The sequence below is a fragment of the Apium graveolens genome, chromosome 5 (genome assembly GCF_009905375.1).
Source record: "Apium graveolens cultivar Ventura chromosome 5, ASM990537v1, whole genome shotgun sequence".
NCBI lineage: Eukaryota > Viridiplantae > Streptophyta > Magnoliopsida > Apiales > Apiaceae > Apium > Apium graveolens.
This window is the reverse complement of record NC_133651.1, coordinates 209,571,690-209,595,045: the sequence shown is the minus strand read 5'-3', so window position 1 is coordinate 209,595,045 and position 23,356 is coordinate 209,571,690. Positions and strand designations below refer to the sequence as shown.

Genomic DNA, 23,356 nt, shown 5'->3' with positions numbered 1-23,356 from the left:
ATCAATTTATATTAAACAAATCGATAAATTGGCTACCATTATAATTTACATTAATACTCACCATAAAAGTTCAATTAACTATAATCATGGTTCACAGCTAATAATAACACTAATTTCATCAACAAATTAGGAATCCCCAAAAATACATACACATGTGTACAACCAAATAATAGCTCCATACTATGTTAAGAAAGTAAAATTAATTAAATGTAAAAGTTAAGGAATGAAACTTACTTGATGATTAATTAGATCTCATGAAAAATGAGGACAAAGGGTGGAGTTATGGTGTACAAAGGGTGGAGTTATGGTGGAAGAAGAAGGCAAAATGAGAGGAGAAAGTTTAGTAAAGAAAGGAAAGTTTAGAAAAGAAGCAGAAGGTATCAGATCTAAAACGGGTAAATTTGACCGAGGGTGGTCATAATTATAAATATGACCGCAGTCGGTCATATTTATAAATACGACCAAAGCAACGGTAAGGCAGTCAAATTTAATAAATTATTAAAATTTGTCTAAAAAATAGTTAACAACAAAATTGACCGATGACAGTCAAACTTAGTTATGACCGACTTCAGTCAAATTTGGTTCCTGATAATTTCTCTTAGTTTTGGCGGGAATTTTGGCGCCATTTTTTTTATGGCCAAGCATAAATATGACCGACCTCGGTCATATTTGTTCCGCTCAATTTTGGCCGCCATGGCGGGAAATTTCCCTCCAATTTTTGGCAATGTTAAAAACTAAATATGACCGATTAAATGTGACCGATAATAAAATTGACTTTCATCGGTCATATTTAATTCTTGACCAGGTTTAGAATGCTGGTTGACATTAAATTTGACCGCCGGCAGTCAAATTTAAGTATGACCAATTATATATGTAAGTTGACCATAAATATGACCAGCGTCGGTCAAATTTAGCCGCAGTCATATTTATCCGGTCAAATTTACCCTTGTTTTCTTGTAGTGTTTAATATGAAAAATATTAAAGATACTTAACATGTAATATTTATACACAATTTTAAAATCACATAATAATTCAAAAAAATTAATTTAGAAAGTAACAAAACACAGATAATAAAAATGATGAAAATGGATATCCAGATGTGCACGTTGAAGGTGTCACGTTAAAGTGTCAGATATGACGTGATGTTGTACACGTGTCACAATCTAATCCATTCTCATGCCACTCGTTTAAAGGCTAAGATTTAGTTACTCCATTACCAAGAAAAAAGAGTTATCTCTTGATCGCTTCTATATATATAGTAGCTTTGTACCTGTGCTAATTTATAAAATTTAAATATTTAATTTTTTCTTGAAATTTTAATTTTTTTTAAAAAAATTATATTTTTTAAGTTAGCATTATAATTTAATAATTTAATAATTTAATTTTAATATTAGTAATATTATAATAAAAATAATTTTTTATATAGTTAAGTAATAGTTTTTTTATTATTTTAACTTGTATTGTATTTATTAGACATCTTGTTCGTGTTATTAATTTGAAATTAACAAATATTAAACTTTCATTATTTTACTCAATACAGTGGTATATTACACATGATAATTCTTTTATTTTTTCTAGATAAACTATTTTTTAAACTTATTTACAACAAAACTATTTCATTTATGACTTTTACCAAAATAATGATTTGAATAAATCTAAAAATATACATTTTATATGATTTTGTTAGATATCTTGATTTTTGATTAATATTTTAATATAAATATTTAGAACATATGTGTTCTAAAATTTATAATATAAAAATTTCACGTCTAACCATCAATATGATATAATTTTCATAAAACTTAATTTCAAATTTAATACAATGCAAAATATATTTTAACATGTCATGTCTTATGTTTTATAAATTATTTTTTATTTATTTTTAATTTCAATCACGCCTATGTATATAAATAATATAAAACTTTGTTATAGTGTTTTCACACCTCTTAACATTTTTTTAAATTTGGTTTTTTGCTTTTTATTTTTAATTTTTAATTGAATGTTCTGATGTATTAAATAATTAATGTAATTCATTTTTACATTTTTTAGGTTTTTTATTTCTGTATTTGTTGTAATATCTTATGTATTAAATAATTAATGTAATTTATTTTTACATTTTTTAGGTTTTTCTGTTTATGTATTTGTTTTTTATTTGTTCATTTGGTTCTATAGCTTTTTGATATTTATGTAAGGTTTTTATCTAAAATAATTACATATTATAAATGATTAGAATGAGTTTAATTAAAAAAACTACATCATCATTATTATATGAGTTCATTAGGAAAACTATGTTTAAAAAAATCTAGTAGTTTTTCTTAATGTACTTTGAATTTATGTACAACCCAGTGTGTGTGAGGTAATAATTAGCTTTAGGTTTTAAATGACCTTATTAACCTAACGACCAAACCATGTAACCGTACCATTCGTTCAAATAGAAATAGCCTTAAAATAAAAACTAAAAACTAGCCTAATTAACTAATGGTCTAGCAGTTAAAGAGTCCAACCCATTTCGATCATCACATATACAAACGCCTGTTTCTTTATCACCTTCTTTATTCTCCATTACAAGTTACAACTAATCAACCATCATCTCCGATCTACCTCAACCCACCACCACGTTCGATCTATCTCCGCCCGTCATCACTATCTACCACCAAATTCTTCGATTCCTATAATCACCTACCTCCAATCATTGTTTATATTATATAAATCATTAGCTTGTATAACAAAAAATGATGAAGATGATCAAAGTTGGAAATACAGGACAAGAGTGTTGGTGCTTGGGGTCTATTGAACGATTCTTGTGAAATAGGGGGGAGATATATATTAATGAAATATAAAATTATTGAACAATCACCAATAACCACCAATTTCCAATAAAAACACCATATCTGAAATTTGAACATGATATATGAATACAGATACTAATACGTATGAAATAAATCACCAGATCTACTCTTCAATTACTAAATCGTATGACGACAATCACTGATTTATATCACACAAATCACCAATTTGTATCTTGAAAATCACCAAATATTATATACGAGACAAATACATACAAACATAGTTTTACGACATAAATTGATGAAAATCGTCAATCTTGTTGGTCGGAGAAGTTGGTGATGATTTTCTGTAGTAGGGGTATAATTAATTTATTAAGAATGAGTGGGGGAGGAAGTGTTTCAATTGATGTAATAGGAGAAAGGTGTAGTAGGAGATTAATGGCATATGATGGGGGAAAAGATGGAACACCAGGAGAAAGGTGTGGTAGAGGAAAAAGGTGTAGGAGAAAGACGATAAATCACTAATTATACTTACGAGAATCACTAAAATTCAGAAAGTTTTGAAATTATAGTAATTCCGATTTAGTGATTCTGTTAAATATAAATACTGATTTATCGTCGAAATATAACAAATATGGTATGCAAATTGATTGCTGGAAAATGGACAAAAATATAGTGTCAGATTTTAAAATAAGTTTGTCGATTAATAGAAAAAATAAAATTAAAAACATAATGAAAATTATTTTATTTACATATAGATGTACGATAGGGAGCGACAGTTGGAATTGAAGGGAGGAGAGAGAAGGGGTTGAATAAAATTTGTGTGGCGGGGATTCAATTCAATCTATAAAATTAGGGGTTGTCATTGGTTTTTAGTTTTTAGAATAAGGTTGGTTTCTATTTGACCATCTCCCTATATATATACATCTAGAGAGAGAAAAAAAAAAGTTCTATAGAGACCACATTTTCATCGGAGACCACCTATGTTCTGCAATCAAAACACTATGAAATATATTATTCTGTGAAGTATGTTTTACGAATATCACTAATTCATTAAAATTGTTAAAGATCATTTATGTTTAATAAGTATAATGTGTATATACTGCAATTTGAACAAATATTCTGCAAAACAAATATGTTTCATAGAATCAAACATTTTGTAATGTTCTACACACTGTACATGTATGATATTCAAGATTTTGAATAAAATAATGATCTTTATAGAACATAATTCACAAACTATTATATTTTGCAATATTTTTATGCAAGATTTTAGTTGCAAAATATAAGTGGTCTCGGTGGTCTCCAACAAAAATATGATCTCCGTATAGCTTGACTATATATATATACATATATATATATTATAACAATATCTAATCTGGCTATAAATGCCAACTTTGTGGAATCTGCCAATTTAGCCTTCAGAATGCATTACGGTGTTTCTTCATAAAAAAGATACCCTGTTAATGATGTTGACACGACTTTACTTTTTTAAAAAAATATATCTTTTATACAGGTATTACTATGCTAAAATGGTCAGCTTGCTGAAATTTTCCATATGCCCCCCTCCCCCAAACCCCACCACCCCAAAATTTAGTAAATAAGCAGTACCCCTTTACAAGAGAAGCCCATAAAAAATGTTCAAAGAGAACCTGCACAATACGAAAAAGAGCTGGCATGGGCTGAAGATCATAGTATGGAGGTGAGCATGTAAGAAGCTCGATCACAGTGCATCCAACACTCCATATATCAGATGCCACACAAACTCCAGACATTTCGATCACCTACACAAGAGATAAATAAAAAGACTGCAGGATAATAATCTTAAAAAAAAGGTCTGCAGGAAACTTATCCAATAAAGGATTCTAAAATGCTCATTAACTTATCGAATAGAGGATTTTAAATGCTCATTAATTCTGCAATTCTAATAAGTAGAAGAGTCACACACTTGTACATTGGCACCACATACAAGATGCATATGGAGGAGAGAGAAAGGGATTTGGTTTGTATTGTAATATTTGTTTGTATTTGAGCACTTGCATATATATAATTATATATATATAGTAACATAGATGTATAGAGAAATATTCATATATGAATGTGTTTTAGATCTCAAATTTATAAGATTATGCAGACAAAATTGATACCCACAAAAATTGATTACCTTTAAGGTGCAGAATACTGTATATATTCGTGGCTTATGATATATCGGGGATCCAAGTGCGAGTATGCACAAGTTTTGTGAGTCATAAAAGAAGAGAGTTCATGTGAGCCTTAACTGGAAATAAAACGTGCTTTGAAGCACATCCAAGGTGTATTCAGTCTGAGCCAAGACTAGAGAAAATAAACTCACAAGCATACACAAAAATGCTAAATTGCTGTCAATCAAATTAAAAAGCCAAAAACAGATCTTTAATCGCGGCTGACTCACTTTATCCAGAAAAAAGAGTTCTGATCTCTCCACCTCACTTTCTCTAGGCTCCCTCGCCTTCATCGGCCATTTTACTGCTTTGAGAGTCAAAGAGTCTCTATTATCAAAATAGATGCATAATATTTGAAACATCAACTTGAAAAGCGTCCAAGAACCTCTTTTCGGGGAAAAGATTTTGAGGGATACCCCTTGGACTTAAACAAGCTAATACCCCTCTCGTCTTAATAAAAAGAGGTCAAGGTTCAACTCTCAATGGAAACAGGTAAGTAAAAGTATTTAAATTTTAGCACTTGATCAGTCCCCACAGAAATAAATCTACATCCAACTAAAGGATATTGTTGAGCTCGATACATATTCAGCGTTAAGTTTACGAACCTATTTTGTTATATTTTGAGACTATTGAATGTACTATTACATTGCTAACTATTTCAACCAGCAAAAAAAAATCTGTAGGAATCCATGTATTATCAAAATAAAATTTACTACATTTGCAATACTTGCTACTATACTGTATAGCTTTAATAGATATCAAAATTATTTTTCATAGAATTTTTTAAAAAATAGAAAGAGAAAACACAGGCGGTTGATAGTGTTTCACTAGTTGCAATTTAAATTGACCCTTGTGCTTTTCATGAGTATGTGACTCCGACAAAAGCCTAGGAATTTCAATCATGACATCAAATCCATTTTGTATAAACAAGACGATCACGTCATTTCATATAATACAGATGTCCGTGAATATATTTTGTAATACAACAAAATCTGAGAAATATAAATCACAAGATTCTTCGTTAAATAAAACTATAACCAACATGCACCTCGAACCCTATAATAAGAAGTATACCTCAGGGGCCATCCAATATGGTGTTCCAACAACTGAATAAGTATTAATATTAGCCTCTGTTAACTTTGTAGCAACACCAAAATCAGCGAGTTTCACGAGACCCTGAAAAGGTACATTGATTCATGAGAAAGTCAAGCATAAGTTACAAACAGAAAGTTACTTTGATTACATAAAAGCAAAACAATCTATAAAAAGCACAACAAGTCATGTATATTGATCATGCCCCACACAAATATAGCAGTTATCACCACCTTTTGAACACATTTACAAGTTGTAAAGATATTGTGAATTAATGATGAGAGATGTAAAACAACTCCATCAATCATGGTGCTGCCAAAATTTAGAGATAGAAAGTAGTCAATGGAGTAAAAATTGTAAAATACATTGAAAAACACAACTTTGTAAGCTTATAATTTATTAACTTTGATGCATGAGACTGGCATTTGTGTATACTTAATTTCGAACATTTAGTGTGTCAGGTACAAAATTTAAGTGGTAAAAGTAATTTTAAAAATTATCCCCACTTTTTGGGTACCGGCCAAAGACCAACCGAGAATAGCTTAACTCCGCTCATGGGAGATAAATGTGGTATTTTACACTATTTAATGGAATTACAGAAGTATTGACATAATTAATGTGCTTTTAAACATAGACTGTCGCTTTTACAAGTAAGAGCTTTTAACTTGCAGATAATATAGGACATATGAAATAGATAATCATAAAACGATAAACACAATCAACAATTAAGTGCCTGAGGACATTTGTTAAATAGGTAACTAACTTTACGAAATTGAACAACATGATACCTCCTTGGTTGTCAATATATTTGCACCCTTTATATCTCGATGAATTACACCTTGTTCGTGTAGATAAACTAAACCTTCCAAAACCTGGTCACAAGTGTTGGGTGTCAAAACAAGACTTAACAGTTGGAATGGAAATTAATGCTTGCACTTGGGCACACATTAGAAAACCCGATATACAAATATTGAACTACCTTAAAATTTATCTAAACAATTTGAATTGAGATCAATGTATATATATACTTACATATTTATTGTCGAGCGTTTTAGATTTGTGAAAAGCAGTTGCCGGAACTTGACGAGACATTTTGACTTGTTTCCGACCAAATTTGAATCAAAGTAGAAGATTCCGGCGAGAGTTAGAAACGAGTTTGGCGGGGACTAGGTGGGACCCACATTTCTGGAGATTGACAAAAATGTTATGGGTACTGTGAATTGACGACAGATGTAGACTGTATTTTGAAGTGCAAGCCAGTTAGATCTATTTTGGACTTCGTGTTTGCTTACATTTTTGCCCTTTTCGGTTGTTTTTAGGAGGGACTGCAAAATCAAAAATTCGAACTCAAATTACAACAATTGAAAATGAACAATAAATTAAAATTGGACCCGACAAACAGTTTGTATTTATACATATATAATCATACTAAAATTCAATGTGACACCATGTTTTGTTCGGAAACCTTGCAGATAGCTTATATTTTGCAGTAAAATCTCGCAATACAATATTATAAAATTGCAAAACGTATTGTTTTGATAATCATGTTCTGTAAATATTATTATTTTATTTAAAATTTTAAATATTATATGAGAAATGCATGTATAATATTATAAAATATTTTATTTTACGAAACATATTTTATTTACAGAATATTTGTTTAACTTGCAGAAAATACGCATTCTACTTATTAAACCTAAAGATTCTTCAATAATTTTAATGGATTAGTGATATTTGTAAAATATATTTCACAAAATTATATATTTTATACTTTTTTTATTGCAGAACACACGTGATTTTCGAGATCTCCGAAGAAATAGTGGTCCCTGTAAAATTTTATTCTACATAATCGAACTGAAAATTTGAATTGGACATGTACAATAGATTAGAGTCATAAATAAAGAAATGAAATATTTAAAATATACTATTTTTTAACTTCAAGTGTCCTAAATGAATTTTGGATGTACATATCGTCCAAAATAACCACTAATTACCTAGATCTAGCTATCGAATTACAATTTTAAAAGAAAATTAATAAATACGCATTTCTAACATTTGTTCAATCACGGTAAACAGTGAATACATATCTCCAAGATACGTATATTTACAAAATTTTAAAAAACAAAATAAGCATGTGTGAACCTTTAAAAATTATAATATTTTGTAATATTATAATTTTTATGAAAAAATCGAGGAAAAGTTATAATAAATAAAAAAAAATTACCATTTTGGAATTAGAATACTTAATCAAATATAATCATCAAATACCGCATCTCCTCACTCCATTGAGTGGGCAACTAAAAATATTTCTGAGGTGCTTTCATTGATTTTTATCGGTGAAAAATCTCAATCCTTTGTTTCTTGTTTATTTTTCTTAATTAAGCTCTTATTTTCCTACAATAATCTCTCATTTTATTTGAATTTTATTTATTCTCTCCTTAATAAGTGATTTATGTTACTATATTTATTTATTTTTAATCGTAGATAACCGCAGCCGCTACCCTTCGGGTGCGTACTAGGTTATATTTATATTCAGGTTTATAAGTTTGCGGGATTTTCATGGTTTTCAATTTTTCTTTAAGTGATAAAAAAATTAATGAGATCGCATTTACTCAAAACAACAGTTGAATCATTTATATGTTCATATCATATTTTAAAAAGCTGCTTAGTCTCCTGTTGAAGAAGTAAAAATTTAACATCGATATGTATAAGCGTTTATTTAATTTCGATTGTATTTATAAATATCGTATGATTTATTATTATTATTGATTTCTCTTTTCTTTTAAAAAAAATATCAAATACAGCTAAAATTACAAGATATAACCAAATATTTATAATTATACCATTGAAGTATATAAAGTATTAAAAATTGCGTCATTTGTTCTATTTTTTGCGATTCACGGTCACTTCCCCTTTCTTTGAAAGTTATACTATCTATCTATATTATTATATTAAAAACGAAATATTAAAAATTTGGTTGTAGGTCCTTGGTCACTTAATCTAGAGTCGTCAGATTAAATTGATGAGACTCGTTAGATATAATATTTAATATTATTATTCAAGTAATATAAGATCGAATCCTACAAGTAACATATTATTAAAATTATAATTTATAGTATATAATGATAAAAAAACAACCTTGCATTGCACGGGTTATGTGGCGACTGGGAATTTCGAAATGTAATTAAATGAATAAAGTATAGTTTGGTGTTATAATTATGGTTTATGTGGAATTATGTGAATCAATTGAAGGATAAATGATTTCGTGGTTAATTCTCATTGTTGTATAATAGTAACTGGGAAGGTAAAATAACTCGTTCCAGTTTGATGAGTCAGCTAAGCGATTAAACTGTGTTGTCGAGCCGTCAAGTTGAACGTATTAAAAAGGGGATTAAAGTGTTTAAGAGTGTGAATGTGAATTATATTTGATGATCTTGTGTGTCTGACTGATATTTGATGTATGCGTGTTCAAATTTGCGCTCGGTGGTATCTCAAATGATTTTATAAGGATTTTATTGATCTTTAATCATTTTTTTTGAAATTATACAAATGTGATCAAGGTGCGAGATTTGCTTTATTATCTTTAAAATAGTTCAAGGGACTTTTTAAAAATAATGGTTGGATTTATTTTGATGATTTGAGATTTTAAAATGATTTTATGAAGTTTATTTCTATTTGTTGGATTGATTTGTAAAATCCATATGCAATAATCTATTTGTGCAATAATTTGTTTAAAGTATAAAAAGAGAGTTAGTTTTGTGTTTTTATTTTATAAAAATGAAAGTGTAATTATTTGTGATTAAGTGAGGAGGTATTATAATATTTTAATTAGTTTTTTAAATCAAAATAGAAAAAAATGTGATTTTGCAATTTACCAAAAAAACCTCTAAAATGTTATATATATACTCCCTCCTTTCCCCCCTTTTCTTTCTTTCTCCATTGTTTCTCTATTTTCTCTCTTTCTCGAGCTCTCTTCTCTCTTTACTCTCGGTATTCACTCTCTCTCCCTTACTCTCATCGATTTTTCCATTAAAACTCAATCTTAGTTTAAGATTTGAGTTCCTCATATCATATATATATATATACATACATGTCTGCATGTGTGTGTTTGTGTGTGTTGGTGTTCGATTTAGAGGGTGACCCTCTCGGTTCTTGTTGTTTATCCGATTTGTGATTGATTCTCTACAGAAAGCTGTTGTTAAATGATTGCATGACTAGTTGTTGTGATTTTCTTGAATAATCGGTATGGTTTCGAGTTGGGGGGCGAGTTTTGGCAACCCCGAACCCTTGCCGCCACCGGTGATGAACTCCGGTGAGCCGGTGGTGAACGATGATGCTAGCATGAGTTCTATAATCTCTTAAGAACCTGGTTTCGAGTATTGCATGTGTTATTTTTGAAGGGTTTCGAGCACATAAACGCAACGAAAACAGTAATTAAAAAATGTGAAAAAACAGAATTTTCGAAACCCACCGCAGGATCCATGCGAAAAACAGATATTTAATTCGTAGATCAGATTGTTTACCTTAAGAAGCTTTACAAACTGGTTGAATAATGGAGATCCAAAGATTGTTTAATCACCACGCATCCCGCTCTCGCGATAACGCTCTATCGGTATCCACAAGAATGCTTGAACTCAAGGATTGGATGTGTACTAGCACAAACTCATTTTTTCTTACTCTTTCCATCTTCTCTCTTGGTTGCTGGGGTTTTAGTAAAAGTCTTATCTTAAAATTCAGCCACAAGAGATATTATATGGAGAGTAGAAAAACGATTTATAACTCTTAACTAATTAGGAGTTCTTATTAATTCAAAATTCCTATTTGTATAATAATTAAGTCACACTTAATTATTTAAAAACTGAATTTCATAATTAATATTAGTAAATTTGAATAATATCATTATTTATCTAATTAATTAAGTCATACTTAATATTATAAATGATTAGAATTACTTTAATATAATTTAAATCCAATTTAAGTTAAATAATCCTTCAAGCATTCTTTGTGTATAACCCTATATGTTATTATTACGTTGGCAAAAAAATTTAAATCTAATTTAAAATCATAAACAATGAGCGGTATCTGGTAATATAACATTGCTACCCAAGTAATAATAATTCAATCGGCGATCGATTTAACCTTTCGTGAATGTACAATGTAATATAATCCCTTTAACAACATATTATAGATTAGGCTAGAGACATGTAATGTGTCATCCTCATCAATGTTTAATCCATGTTTCCTTAATCAATGAGTAGACTATCATATCAAATCAACATTTGAGTGTGGCCACGTATTTCATAGTCTAGCTCACACAAGCGGCCAATAATATCAAAACTAAAATTAGGAGGGTTAAATCATTTCTAGATCATTCATATTTCTCGTATGATTCATAATATACCTGAAATACACTTTTATCATTACCCGGTCAAAGGTAACTTTTAATGTAATCAAAGTACATTAATTCTCGTATAAAAATATAATGATTTCAAGTCTAAGGACCGTTACATCATTATCACGGTGAGAATTACTTATGACATAACATACATGTAGAATCTCACATTAGTTCTGTCCAACACCATGTACATATACATTTGCCTGTATTTTTTACTTTTGTATCATTATACCTGTGATCAATGAGATGTGATCATCAGTCAACAAACACATCAGTCTTAATGCATTATTATTGTCCCTTAATAATAGTACTTGACTAGGGACCTTTAGGAATATTGATACCATTCTCATAATCTAATTTTTAAGTCACGTACTTAGAGGTATAGGATTCATATCATATTCCAAGGATATTTATTAATCTAACATTTATATCGCAGTAAATTAAGAATTAATAAATTATAAAAAGAATAATCGATAGAACATAAATATTAATAATCCAAAATTAAAACATCATAGTGTTGTCTCGATGGCACAAACACTAACAATCTCTCACTTGCACTAGAGCCAATCACCCATGTATCTAATACTCATAGAACTAGTATGACCATGGTGCTTCTTCTGCGACAAAGCCTAAGTCAGTAGGTCTGCAACATTTTCATTACTATGCACTTTACATTTATATCTCCTTGATCATTAATCTCATTAATAAGGTGATATTGCCTAGAGACATGCCTAACCAGTCTCCTTGGTTGTTTCAAAAATATCAATATATTCGGCTTCCATTATAGAATCATCAGTGTTCTTGATGTGAACTATTCCAGCTAACATCACTTATATTTAGATACAACACATACCAGACATAGACACATAATCATCCTTGTCTATCCGGAAATTAGGTTAAGAAAATCGTATCAGTGTAACCCTTTACAACCAGTTCCCTATTTCTCTGTACCAAAAATAAATCTTTAGACCTCTTTAAGTACTTAAGAATATTCCTGACAACTATCCAGTGACCCTCATCTGGATTAGACTGATAGTTATCCCTCAAGAAATATAGCGGCCCGAGCAACAAACACTTAATTCTCAGAAGGATTATAAAAACTATACCCTAGTCTCACTTGGGTATCCCACAAAATAGCATCTATCTAATTTTGGTCCAAACTTGTCAGAGGCTAAACGTTTTACAAACGCTTCACGTCCCCAAATTTTCATAAATGACATGCTATGACGTTTATCAGTCTATATCTCATATGGAGTATATTAAACCGGTTTAGTCGGAACTTGGTTAAGTGTATATGCAGTCGTTTCTAGAGCATAACCCTAGAAACTAAATGAAAGATCTGCTTGACTCATCATCAATCGCACTTCAATCGCACTATGTCCAATTAGGTACGATTTCTCCTCTCAGAATCTCTATTCTATTGAGGTGTTCCAGAAAGAGTAAGTTATGATACACTATCACACTCCTTCAAGAAACTCTTGAAATTGAGGCTTAAGTATTTTCCTCCACGATCTGATCGTAGAACTTTTATACTTTCCTCTGTTTGCTTTTCTACTTTAACCTTATATTCTTTGAAAATTTCAAAAAAATCAGATTTGTACTTCATAAGATATACATTTTCATACCTATTGAAGTCAACAGTAAATGTTATGAAGTAGTAAAAGCCACCCATTTCCATCATACGCATTCGACCACATACATCATTATGTATAAGTCCTAATCGTGCGGTGGCCCTTTCACCTGATCAGGTAAAAGAAACTTTAGTCATTTTTCCAATAAGACAAAGTTCGCATCTTCCGTATGATTCAAAATTAAACTTATCCAAGTATCCATCTATATATAACTCAGAAATACGTTTCTCATTAATATGGCTTAACGACAATGCTAGAGGTAATGTTTGATTTAAGTCATCTTAGAACATATAAATTGTGAACTAATTGTGCAACATTATAAGTCTAATCATTAAAATAGAATTAACAACTATTGTTTATTTAATTAAAATAAAAAACTTTCTTGTCCTGACAAGAAATTGATTTAATGTATCCGCTAAAGGCAGGCACGTAATAACAATTTATCAAGTTCTCAATCTCACCTTATGGGCAAAATTAGGTATCGAGTTCCTTAAACTAGAGCAAAAACTTTTGTTCCAATTCTAACCCGATATCTGAAATTTGACCATTGCTAGTCTTCTTCTTTAGATCTTCCAAACAAGCTCGACAATTTAACTTCGAATCATCCAGTTATTTACACAGAAGTGATAATCATTTCCTTTAGCAACACCACTATCAGGATTCAAAAGCCCTTTGGGATTGGACTTTGGTTTGACACCGAATAAGATCAAATCTTCACCTTGCCTGTCCACTTTCCTTTCCCTTTTGCATTCCATGTGTACAGCATCAATATGTATAATGTAATATAATCCCTTTAACCACATATTATAGATTAAACTAGAGGCATGTAATGTGTCATCCTTATCAATGTTTAATCCAGGTTTCCTTGATCAATGAGTAGACTATCATATCAATTCAACATTTGAGCGTGGCCACGTATTTCATAGTCTAGCTCACACAAGAGGCCAATAATATCACTCCTAAAATTAGGAGGGTTAAATCATTTCTAGATCATTCATATTTCTCATATGATTCATAATATACCCGAAATACATTTTTATCATTACCCGATCAAAGGTAACTTTTAATGTAATCAAAGTACATTAATTCTCGTATAAAAATATAATGATTTCAAGTCTAAGTACCATTACATCATTATCACAGTGAGAATTACTTATGACACAACATACATGTAGAATCTCACACTGGGTATGTCCAACACCATGTACATATACATTTGCATGTGTTTTACTTTATTATCACTATACCTATGATCAATGAGATGTGATCATCAGTCAACAAACACACATGTCTTAATGTATTATTATTGTCCCTTAATAATAATACTTGACTAGGGACCTTTAGGAATATTGATATTATTCTCATAATCTCATTTCTAAGTCACGTAATTAGAGGTATACGATTCATATCATATTCCAAGGACATTTATTAATCTAACATTTATATCACATTAAATTAAAAATTAATAAATTATAAAAAGAATAATCGATAGAACAAAAATATTTATAATCCAAATGCCTTAAACTAAAACATCATAGTTTTGTCTTTAGGGCACAAACACTAACAATTTTTTGCTTTCAGTTTTTAAGGAAATTGGTTCGAAAATGTTTGTTAAACTCGAAGAATTTGATGAATGTTCATGGTTTTGATTTAGATTAAGATTTAATTGTGATTTGGAGGTGTGCATGTCAAGTGGTAGGAATGCATGTTGAATTGTGGTTTGAAAACTCATTATAAAGTTTTGATTTTAAAAGGAAAGTGCTCAAATTGTTGTTAATCAAATTTTTTAGGTTTAGATTAAGTTCGATTCTTGATATTTGACCTTGCATGTCGATATGGGTAGTTGCATGTGGTTTTGATTGAAAAAGTCGAATGGTGCTTTAGTTTAAAAAGAAAATGGTTCCAATTATTTGGTTGATTTGTAATGATTCATGATTTTAATTATATGGCGTACTTAAGTTCGATTTTATGTTGATGATTCGTTTGGATTTAAATTTAGAAAAAATGCATGATAACGTTAAGTGGTTGCATGTTGAATTACTTGGTTTGGTCCTATTGTTTTGGTTCGAAATTTTGATAAAAGAAAAATGAATAAGTTGTTTTGGTGTCAAGTTATACGAATGTGCAATTACTTGCTAAGTGTAAAGCATTAAACTAGTTGTGATGCTTCGAGTATAAAAGCAATCGTGCGGGAGTTATAAGTTATAAGTTAGTACTTCTATAATATTATACTAAAAACGAAATAATAGAATTTTTGTTGTAGTCAGTTTGATCACCTCACCTGTATGTATAGTAACATTTAAAATAAAATATTATCATAAATATGTTAATATTCACAAAATAACTATATAAATACAAATAGAATTATAATATGTCTAATTGTATTCGGTTTAAATTATATATATGATTCGCCAGGACCGAACAAAATTATATTATTGATCCGATCTTTTTTTATATATATTCGCATGTGTATATATATAAGTAAACTTAATATAGTTATAAGGATTTGTTGCTTTAGGTTAAAACATAAAATTAAATATTACTTATCCAACCAAATGATTTATGCAGTATTCATGTTATTTTATTAAAACGAAACTAGAGATAATTATATAGGGCTAACAAAATTTAGACATCTGACACATGATAAAGAAAATTAAAATTAGAAAATAATTAGACATGTTAAAACTTAATAATATGTGCTTTTATGCTGGCTAATATTAAAATTTTAATATTGATATGGTTTAAACAAATTAAACTAAAATATATTTGAATATAAATACTTAGATATGGTAGATACGATGAGTTTTAGGCTAATAAAAAATATAATTAATTCAGACTAAAATTAAATGAAAATAATCCATATACTATTGATTTATGCTAAAATTTACCTTTTAATTAAAACATAGGTATCTTTTATAAACATCCCAATAAATATATAAAAAAAAACCTTATACTTCAATCATTAATATTTTTTTTTAAATACTACTTATTTCGAAAATATAACTAACTAATAACATGCGTGTATATTTATGATTATTATCAAATATATTTAAAATTTTAAATAAATAAATTTTATATCATAAATTTTTCACTTCAAATTAAATTTAAAACATAATATATTATTCAAAACAATTCGTTGCTCGGGTTTTAAACTAGTAATATGTAACAGTAGCAAAAGAAAAAAAAACTCACTACTTTAAACAACTAAATAATTGAAATAAAAAACTAACCAATGGAAAATAGATGGGTACATTTATTTAAAATTTTGTATCTAAAAATTTGTTTAATGCTAAGCTACAACAAATACTCCTCGTTAAAAGTGAAAGAAGATTGTGTCTAAGAAAATAGTGTACAAAAGTCTCTTCTAGTTCTAGGTTTCACTTCTTGTGCTTCTTCCTTGTACTCCAAAAACTTTGAAGAACTCTTGATGCAGCAGAGGGGCAATCGAAAAAACGTATTAAATTTCGAACATCTTTTTCTTCGACCTCATTATTAAGTCCATCCTCTAGTCCTTGAGACTTTAAATTACTCAAGTATGTCTTGCCTTCATATATAAACCAGAGTTGCTGCCATAAAAGCACACTTAATCCAAGCTCCAATGCCACACTAGCAATGAATAGGTAAACAAGAACCACACATCTTGGAGATATAAACACTGCAGATCTTAAGAAAGCAAGAATAACTTCCTTCAAAGTCCCAAATACTAAACTTTTTCCATTGAAGTCCCTAAGAAGTGTAGATCTAAAATCAAGCGATGGCCAAATCTTTGTGGCTGCGTAGGCAGATATGATGGAAACATACATAGTACTCGTCACTGCTGATATGAGGAACAATACAAAGCTTCGATGATTTGCAGCCCCAACACAGTTACCAATCTGTTTATGATAAAGAACCTAATCATTACTACAGTATTCTTTACTTATAATATAAACTTAAATGAACCTTTACGAATAAATATAAGATATGACCAAAACCCACAGCTAAAATAAAATAATCCAGTTTTAGGTTCTGATTGATTTTCAAGCTAATTACATAAAAATATAATCAAACCCAAAACATTTGAAACTAAATGCATTGTAATTTTTTATCCCTTTATTTGATGATATTACTCCCTCGGTCCCTCCCCTCCAATTCAAAAGTCAAATAATTCACGTGCATGCAATTACTCCCTCCGTCCCACTCATTCAGTTTTTTTCTCATGCTTGGCACGCATTTTAAGACTACTAAAAAGTATAGTTCCATAATTTTTTTAAAAATTGTATACAAATTTAAACAATATATTTTTATTTAGAAGAAAAAAAACTTTTTAAAATTTTAGGAAACTATATTTTATAAGTGTGACGAGGCTCCGTCCCCTAATGTAAAGAATTTGGTGGGACGGAGGGAGTATAAGTTATTAAAATATAGCTAGTACAATTTTTTAAGATGAAGTCTTTTAACTAGAGAACAATTGACCAAAACTTACAAATGGGCAGTGATGATCCATGTCCAATACGCACATTCCACATGATCTGCAGTGATGAGTCCTTGGAGACTTCGGCTTTGAACAGAAGCTACAGAATGTATATTTTGCAAGATCACCTCTTCCAACTACAGGATAGCTACCCCATGGTATGATTGGTGGAGCACCAGCAGGCCGGAATGCCGAAAGGCAGTACATAGAAATAGTGGATACAGACAAAATTGTTGCTATGAAGCAGTTGAACACCCCAAAAGTAAAACTTGTGGAAAAAACTACTGGATATATAGCCCATAGACCGCCACCTGTAGTTCAATAAAAGTGACCAGGAACCCACAATGCATTAACTTATAGGAGTAAAAAGTAGAACATGCAGGAAAAATCGCAAGACGTCGTCATACAAATTTTGAAATATTTAGCTACAGAAAATGAAAATGATTTAGCAAAAAAAAAAGAGTATAAAGCAAGTTACTTTCCTTTCAGAACCTAACAGTATTCATAGCCCTTCCAAATGATCAAAGCGTCGACCAATATAAGTGCCTCAGAGCCAGGTTGCATATATGTCTTAATTCCTAAGAGTACGTTTTGGTATAGTTAATTAGTTGCAACTTGCCCTGTGATGCTACTCTAGAGAGCATGCTCGGTTTCTCACCAAATCAAATCAACTATATCAAATTTATCAATCCTTTGAAACCTCATTCAATTTAAGTTCATATAATATTTTGGTTCTTATATAGAGGCCGGGTAGTGAGTGACCAGAAATTTCAATCTTTTCAGAAGAATAAACTTCTGTCATAGATTTCTCTTAAAAAAGTACCACAAACAAAAACATCTGACAATAGCATAACTTGAAAATTTGGTACATATCAACCCCATTCCCTTCACCCTACTATATGTATCTGCTTTCCAAACAATGCAAGTGATGCAAACAACAGTTCGGAAGAAGCCGCCGACAGCCAACTACTAACACATACCTTAATGATACTATCTGGAACTAGATGAGCTAAGCCACCTTCCAGAAAATAACTAATAGATGTGAGTAAAATAAAAAAAAAAATATCAAGAATAATAACATACAGATGACCAACAAATAGTGTGACTTATTTAGAAACAGTCCTATACACAGACATATCAAAAACGATTAAAAACGACATGTAAGACATTTGTAAACATTCTCATACACATCAACCTTGCATTTCGGTAACTTTAGATAATTCATTTTCAAATAGTTCAACCACATTATTACTTATAAATACCACTATGAGTTTTCTAAAAATATGTCTAAAGTATTAATGCATTACCATAGTTCTTATAATCAGTGCTGATACAAGAAACAGTAAGAAATAAAATCAGATGAATGAAGTACAGTTATGTGTTCAGCTTGTACATTGAATTAAATTGTGGAAAGACTTACATATTACGAAGAGCATAAATACAAATAGGAGAGTGACAAAACAGCGATCTTGCAAACGTCTACACCAGAAATATTTGTTATCAATTTTACTGGCCGTCTTGTTACTTATAGCTCCACACCAACCACATATAAAAGCGGATGCATAGGATGGAACAATAAGCTGCAAGCCACAACCCCAGCAAGTTGTTTCAAAATTCTCAATTACAGCTGCTACGTGATGCTCCTACATAAAAACATAGAAGATGACCAAGAAGATACATACAGGAGAGAGAAATGATGGATGCGGTTCACAGTATCAAAGATTTGAGCTAGATCAGCATTTGTCTACTTCTTTGTTCGATTAAATCATAATGTCTACTTCTGAGCAAAGGCTCTTTAATCAAAAAGATCTTAAACGAGTAGTAAAAGTTGTAGTGTAACTTACTGATGATGCTGGTATTGAATATGTCAAAATTTTAACTTTTTTAAGAGAAAAAATCTATATTTAATATTGTCCGGCAATTTGTTTGACAAGTGGAAATAGTTTGGGCTAACAAATAGCTTGGATGGTTAAGAACTTTACAAAACTCAGCAAGTGCCTTAGACTAATAATAATCATTCTATACTATCTTTATTCCACAAGAGGGGAAGTGAGTTTCACGTGCCATTTTGAGTAAAATAAAGTGCCTTCTCGCAATGAAGAATCATCTGATTATCATTTAATTGCTAATTTATTTGTACTTTTCTGTGTGTGTATGAACAGTGAGTACTTTTAGAAAGTATATAATCGACTACTGGAACTTGGATGATCAATTACAGTATGTAGAATCATTCATCTATTAGTGACTACTGGCACTTGAATGATCAATTACGGTAAGATTAAACTGAACTGTTTAATACTAATGACAAGAATATGTATATTATAGTCATTCTTAAATCTAACAATATGTGGATACACATATAATGCATAAGTTGTGACTTGTGACCACCAATGTCTGCAAAATATCATTATAACTAGAACTTAGTTTAAGCTCATCCTTACTGGGCAATGCTCGAGTAAAGAGTTAAGGCACTTCAACAATTCAATCCTTTGAATCAATTTCAGACATGGTAATTATTACATGCTTCGACGCAATTTCCATTTAATCAAAGACCGAATCTTGAAGAGCACAAAAACTCGAAAATTCTAAATTGAGGTTAAAAAAAGTCCTAATTCTTGATCATCCATTTAAGTTACTGACAAACAAAACATGCTTCTTTATGCTATAATAAGCCAAAACATAATCTAGGGAAGCAGAAAAATTAAGTTCAAAATTCAAAAGGCTCTGCAATCATTTCACTAAAAAACGTAAAGATAACGCAATTAAGATAAGCTCAAGATGGGTGTTGATAAATTAAGAAAAAGATGCGAAGTTTGAAAATCCCATTTGAATAAAAAATAAAGAAAATACCCGAGATGAGGCCTCACTAGCGGCCGGTGGTGGCTGATGGGTAGTTGATGAATCTGTAAAATCCATCAAATTTAAGCGATTTTAGTGCCACCACCCCGCGATCGTTATATAATTTTTGACAAGAAGAACGCAAGTTATACACGGATAGGAATCATAGGATAAATGTAAGTCTGAAGTTCTTGTTTCTCTGACTGTCGAACAGACTTTTTGGTTAAATATTTATTTTCTGTTTTGCTACTTTGACTTGGAAAATTAAGATTAACGGTAAACCACGGGCAAAATAACAATTTTATCCTTTTCTTTTCTTTTTTAAGACAAAATAATTTAGGAAGAATAGTTTTTTTTAAAATGGACCGATTAATCAAATAATTAGAGTTCGGACAGTTTTCATATCAAATAACTGAAAACTGAGTCAAAGTATATTTTTTTGATTAAATTGATAAAAAATCGGGTCGATTCGGGTCAACAATGTCCGACTCGTTTAAAAGATAAAAATTAATAATTTTTTTTAAAGAAAATCAAAATTCAAATAATAATTAAAATTTATTATTAATATATTAACTTATATAGTAGAATAGTGTTACATATCCTGAAAAGAAATTCAAAAATAGTTCGTAATGACACGTATCAATATTTTCTCATTCGCATGCAAAAAAACATGTCATTATCATTTGTCTAGTTTTTTTGCCAACAACATTTTTACTTTATTTCTCGACGGTTACAACTTTAACAACATGAAAATGCATCTTGTTCATCTTGAGAAACCAACTTTCTTTCGAGCGGTTATTTATTATATTTACCGACACATATATGTACTTGTTTATCATTACCCATTTCAAAATAGATTTTTAAACTTCTTATTCGATTGGTTGCAATTTGCGGGGCGACCAAGTAGCAATCAAGTGACAAGTAATAAATAATTAGGTAAATTTCATGTGAATAATATCACGGGATAAGTTTTGTTTCGACTATTTTCAGTTTAAATGATAAGATATTTTGTTTGTTTGAAGTGGGTATTGATTCTTATATATATATATATATATATGTTATGTTGTTCTTTTTACTTTTTACATATTTTGACACGCACACACAAGTCGGCGTCTTTCAGAAAACAGTCTCTCCATTCTTCAGGGAAAGGCTGCGAATATTTTACCTTCCCTAAACCCTGCGTTAAGAGGGATATACCGGCTATGTTTGATTTAGTTTAGTACACGTATCAATATTCTATTCATGTGATTCATTTTAATACACATGTGGTTCATTTAAATAATGAGTAAGCAATCAATAATACTACGACAACTCATCTCAGAATTTAGTAATAACTTCGGGAACATTTTTGGGACTAATATTTCTAGGGGGCGGTCTACAACAACTGTTTGTTGTAGACCGTATGTTAACAAACAGGTTTTCAGCCGTTATATGAGGGATGAAGGGCTGAGATCACAGACGGACCGTGGAAAATTTTCGCGGGTGGGCAGGACGGACCGCGGAAATTATCCGTGGTTGGTACTGCTTCCTTATCCCCAACATCCCAACAGCCTCTCCTTTCACTACACAAAAATACCAAAATCTCCAAAAAAAATCTACTCTCCAAGTTTACATTTTAGCAATTTTGGGGCATTTTCATCAAGAAATTCAAGTAGTTTTGTAAATTCAAGGTATATTTCTTGTCTTCAATTTTACATTTTCATGTCGGATAATTTATTTGCTCGTATATTTCGTCATAAACGTCAAAATGAAAAAAAGAGGCTATTGATCATAGTTTACATCTTGATGATTTAAATACTAGTGAAGAGTCTAAAACCCCTGTATTTTTTGAAGATGATGATTTTGTAGATAAAAATAAGGAATTTATTAATTTAGATTACGATTTGGTTTATGTTGAGGATGAAAATAATGAAAATGAGCTTGAAAATGATAATGATAATGTTGAGGGTGAGGATGAAGATGATAATGTAGAGGATGCAAATATGTATGAAAATGTTGATGGGGGGAGTTCCATATTTGAATCAAATTATTCAAAGTGTGGATGAGGCCGGTCATTTTTTTAGAGCTTATACTTTACGAAATGGATTTGCTATTAAAATTCAAGCGAGCCATCGTAATAAAGACAACGAGATATATTGTCATTTATATGTTTGTAGGTTTTATGGAAAAACTGTCGTCGCCGAGAGTAGTAAAAATAAACGGCATAGAGAGGTTCTTCCTAAAAGTGAGTGCAAGATGAGGATGTATGTCAATTATCAAAAGAAAAAATATCTTTGGGAGGTACCTAACCTTGAATTGGTACACAACCACGGTCTTATTTTTCCTAGTAAGATGAATTTGGTACAACGCGAAAGACATGTCAACACCGCTACCCGTTGTTTGATTAAAACGCTTTATGGTTCGGGGGTTCGTAATTGTCAAGTGATGAATGTGATTGGTAACATTCATGGAGGTAATGATAAAGTTGGTTTCAATGTTCAACATGTTAGGAATGTGTTAAGAGACGAGAGGAAGAAAAGGTTTGAGATTAGTGACGCCCAAGCGGGGTTGGACTTGTTGCATAGGTTGAATGAAGAAAGTGGTTCTAAATATTTTATTAGGACCGAAGTTGATGAAGAGAATCGTTTGAAGTGTTTAGTATGGATTGATTCGAGATGTTTAATGACCTACCAAAATTTTGGCGATGTTATGGCTTTTGATACCACTTATCGGACAAATAGATATGCAATGCCATTTGTCCCATTTACCGGAGTCAATCATCATTATCAATCGGTGATTTTCGGGTTTGCATTGATGCGGGATTGTTAGTCGCTAAACACGCACTAATAATACACGCAAGTATACGAGTTCGCAAGTAGTATAAAATCTTTTCTAGTTCGTTTCCAAAGAGACTGTATTGGTTAACTATTTAATTTATGCACCTAAGCAACAATGTATGGTTATTATCCAATGCTAAGACG

The 23,356-nt window shown here is 30.5% G+C and overlaps 1 protein-coding gene across 1 annotated transcript; it reads right to left on the bottom strand.

Moving 5' to 3' along the window:
- Window positions 1-16,336: 16,336 nt before the first annotated feature.
- On the bottom strand, window positions 16,337-20,612 carry LOC141724765 (protein S-acyltransferase 11). The gene is made up of 4 exons (XM_074527022.1): window positions 20,409-20,612; window positions 18,979-19,201; window positions 17,571-17,869; window positions 16,337-16,980 (listed from the first exon to the last, which is right to left on the bottom strand). The coding sequence occupies exons 1-4, from the start codon at window positions 20,472-20,474 to the stop codon at window positions 16,483-16,485; spliced, it is 1,086 nt and encodes a 361-aa protein (XP_074383123.1). The 5' UTR covers window positions 20,475-20,612; the 3' UTR covers window positions 16,337-16,482.
- Window positions 20,613-23,356: the final 2,744 nt, after the last annotated feature.

What these genes read in the sequence shown, in the direction of transcription:
- LOC141724765 (XM_074527022.1), bottom strand. Translation starts at nt 20,474, where the DNA reads ATGGATTTTACAGATTCATCAACTACCCATCAGCCACCACCGGCCGCT. An exon ending in CTAGTGAGGCCTCATCTCGG is followed by an intron (nt 19,202 to 20,408) that starts GTATTTTCTTTA and finishes GTTTTTATGTAG; the next exon opens with GAGCATCACGTAGCAGCTGT. An exon ending in ATTTATGCTCTTCGTAATAT is followed by an intron (nt 17,870 to 18,978) that starts GTAAGTCTTTCC and finishes ATTGAACTACAG; the next exon opens with GTGGCGGTCTATGGGCTATA.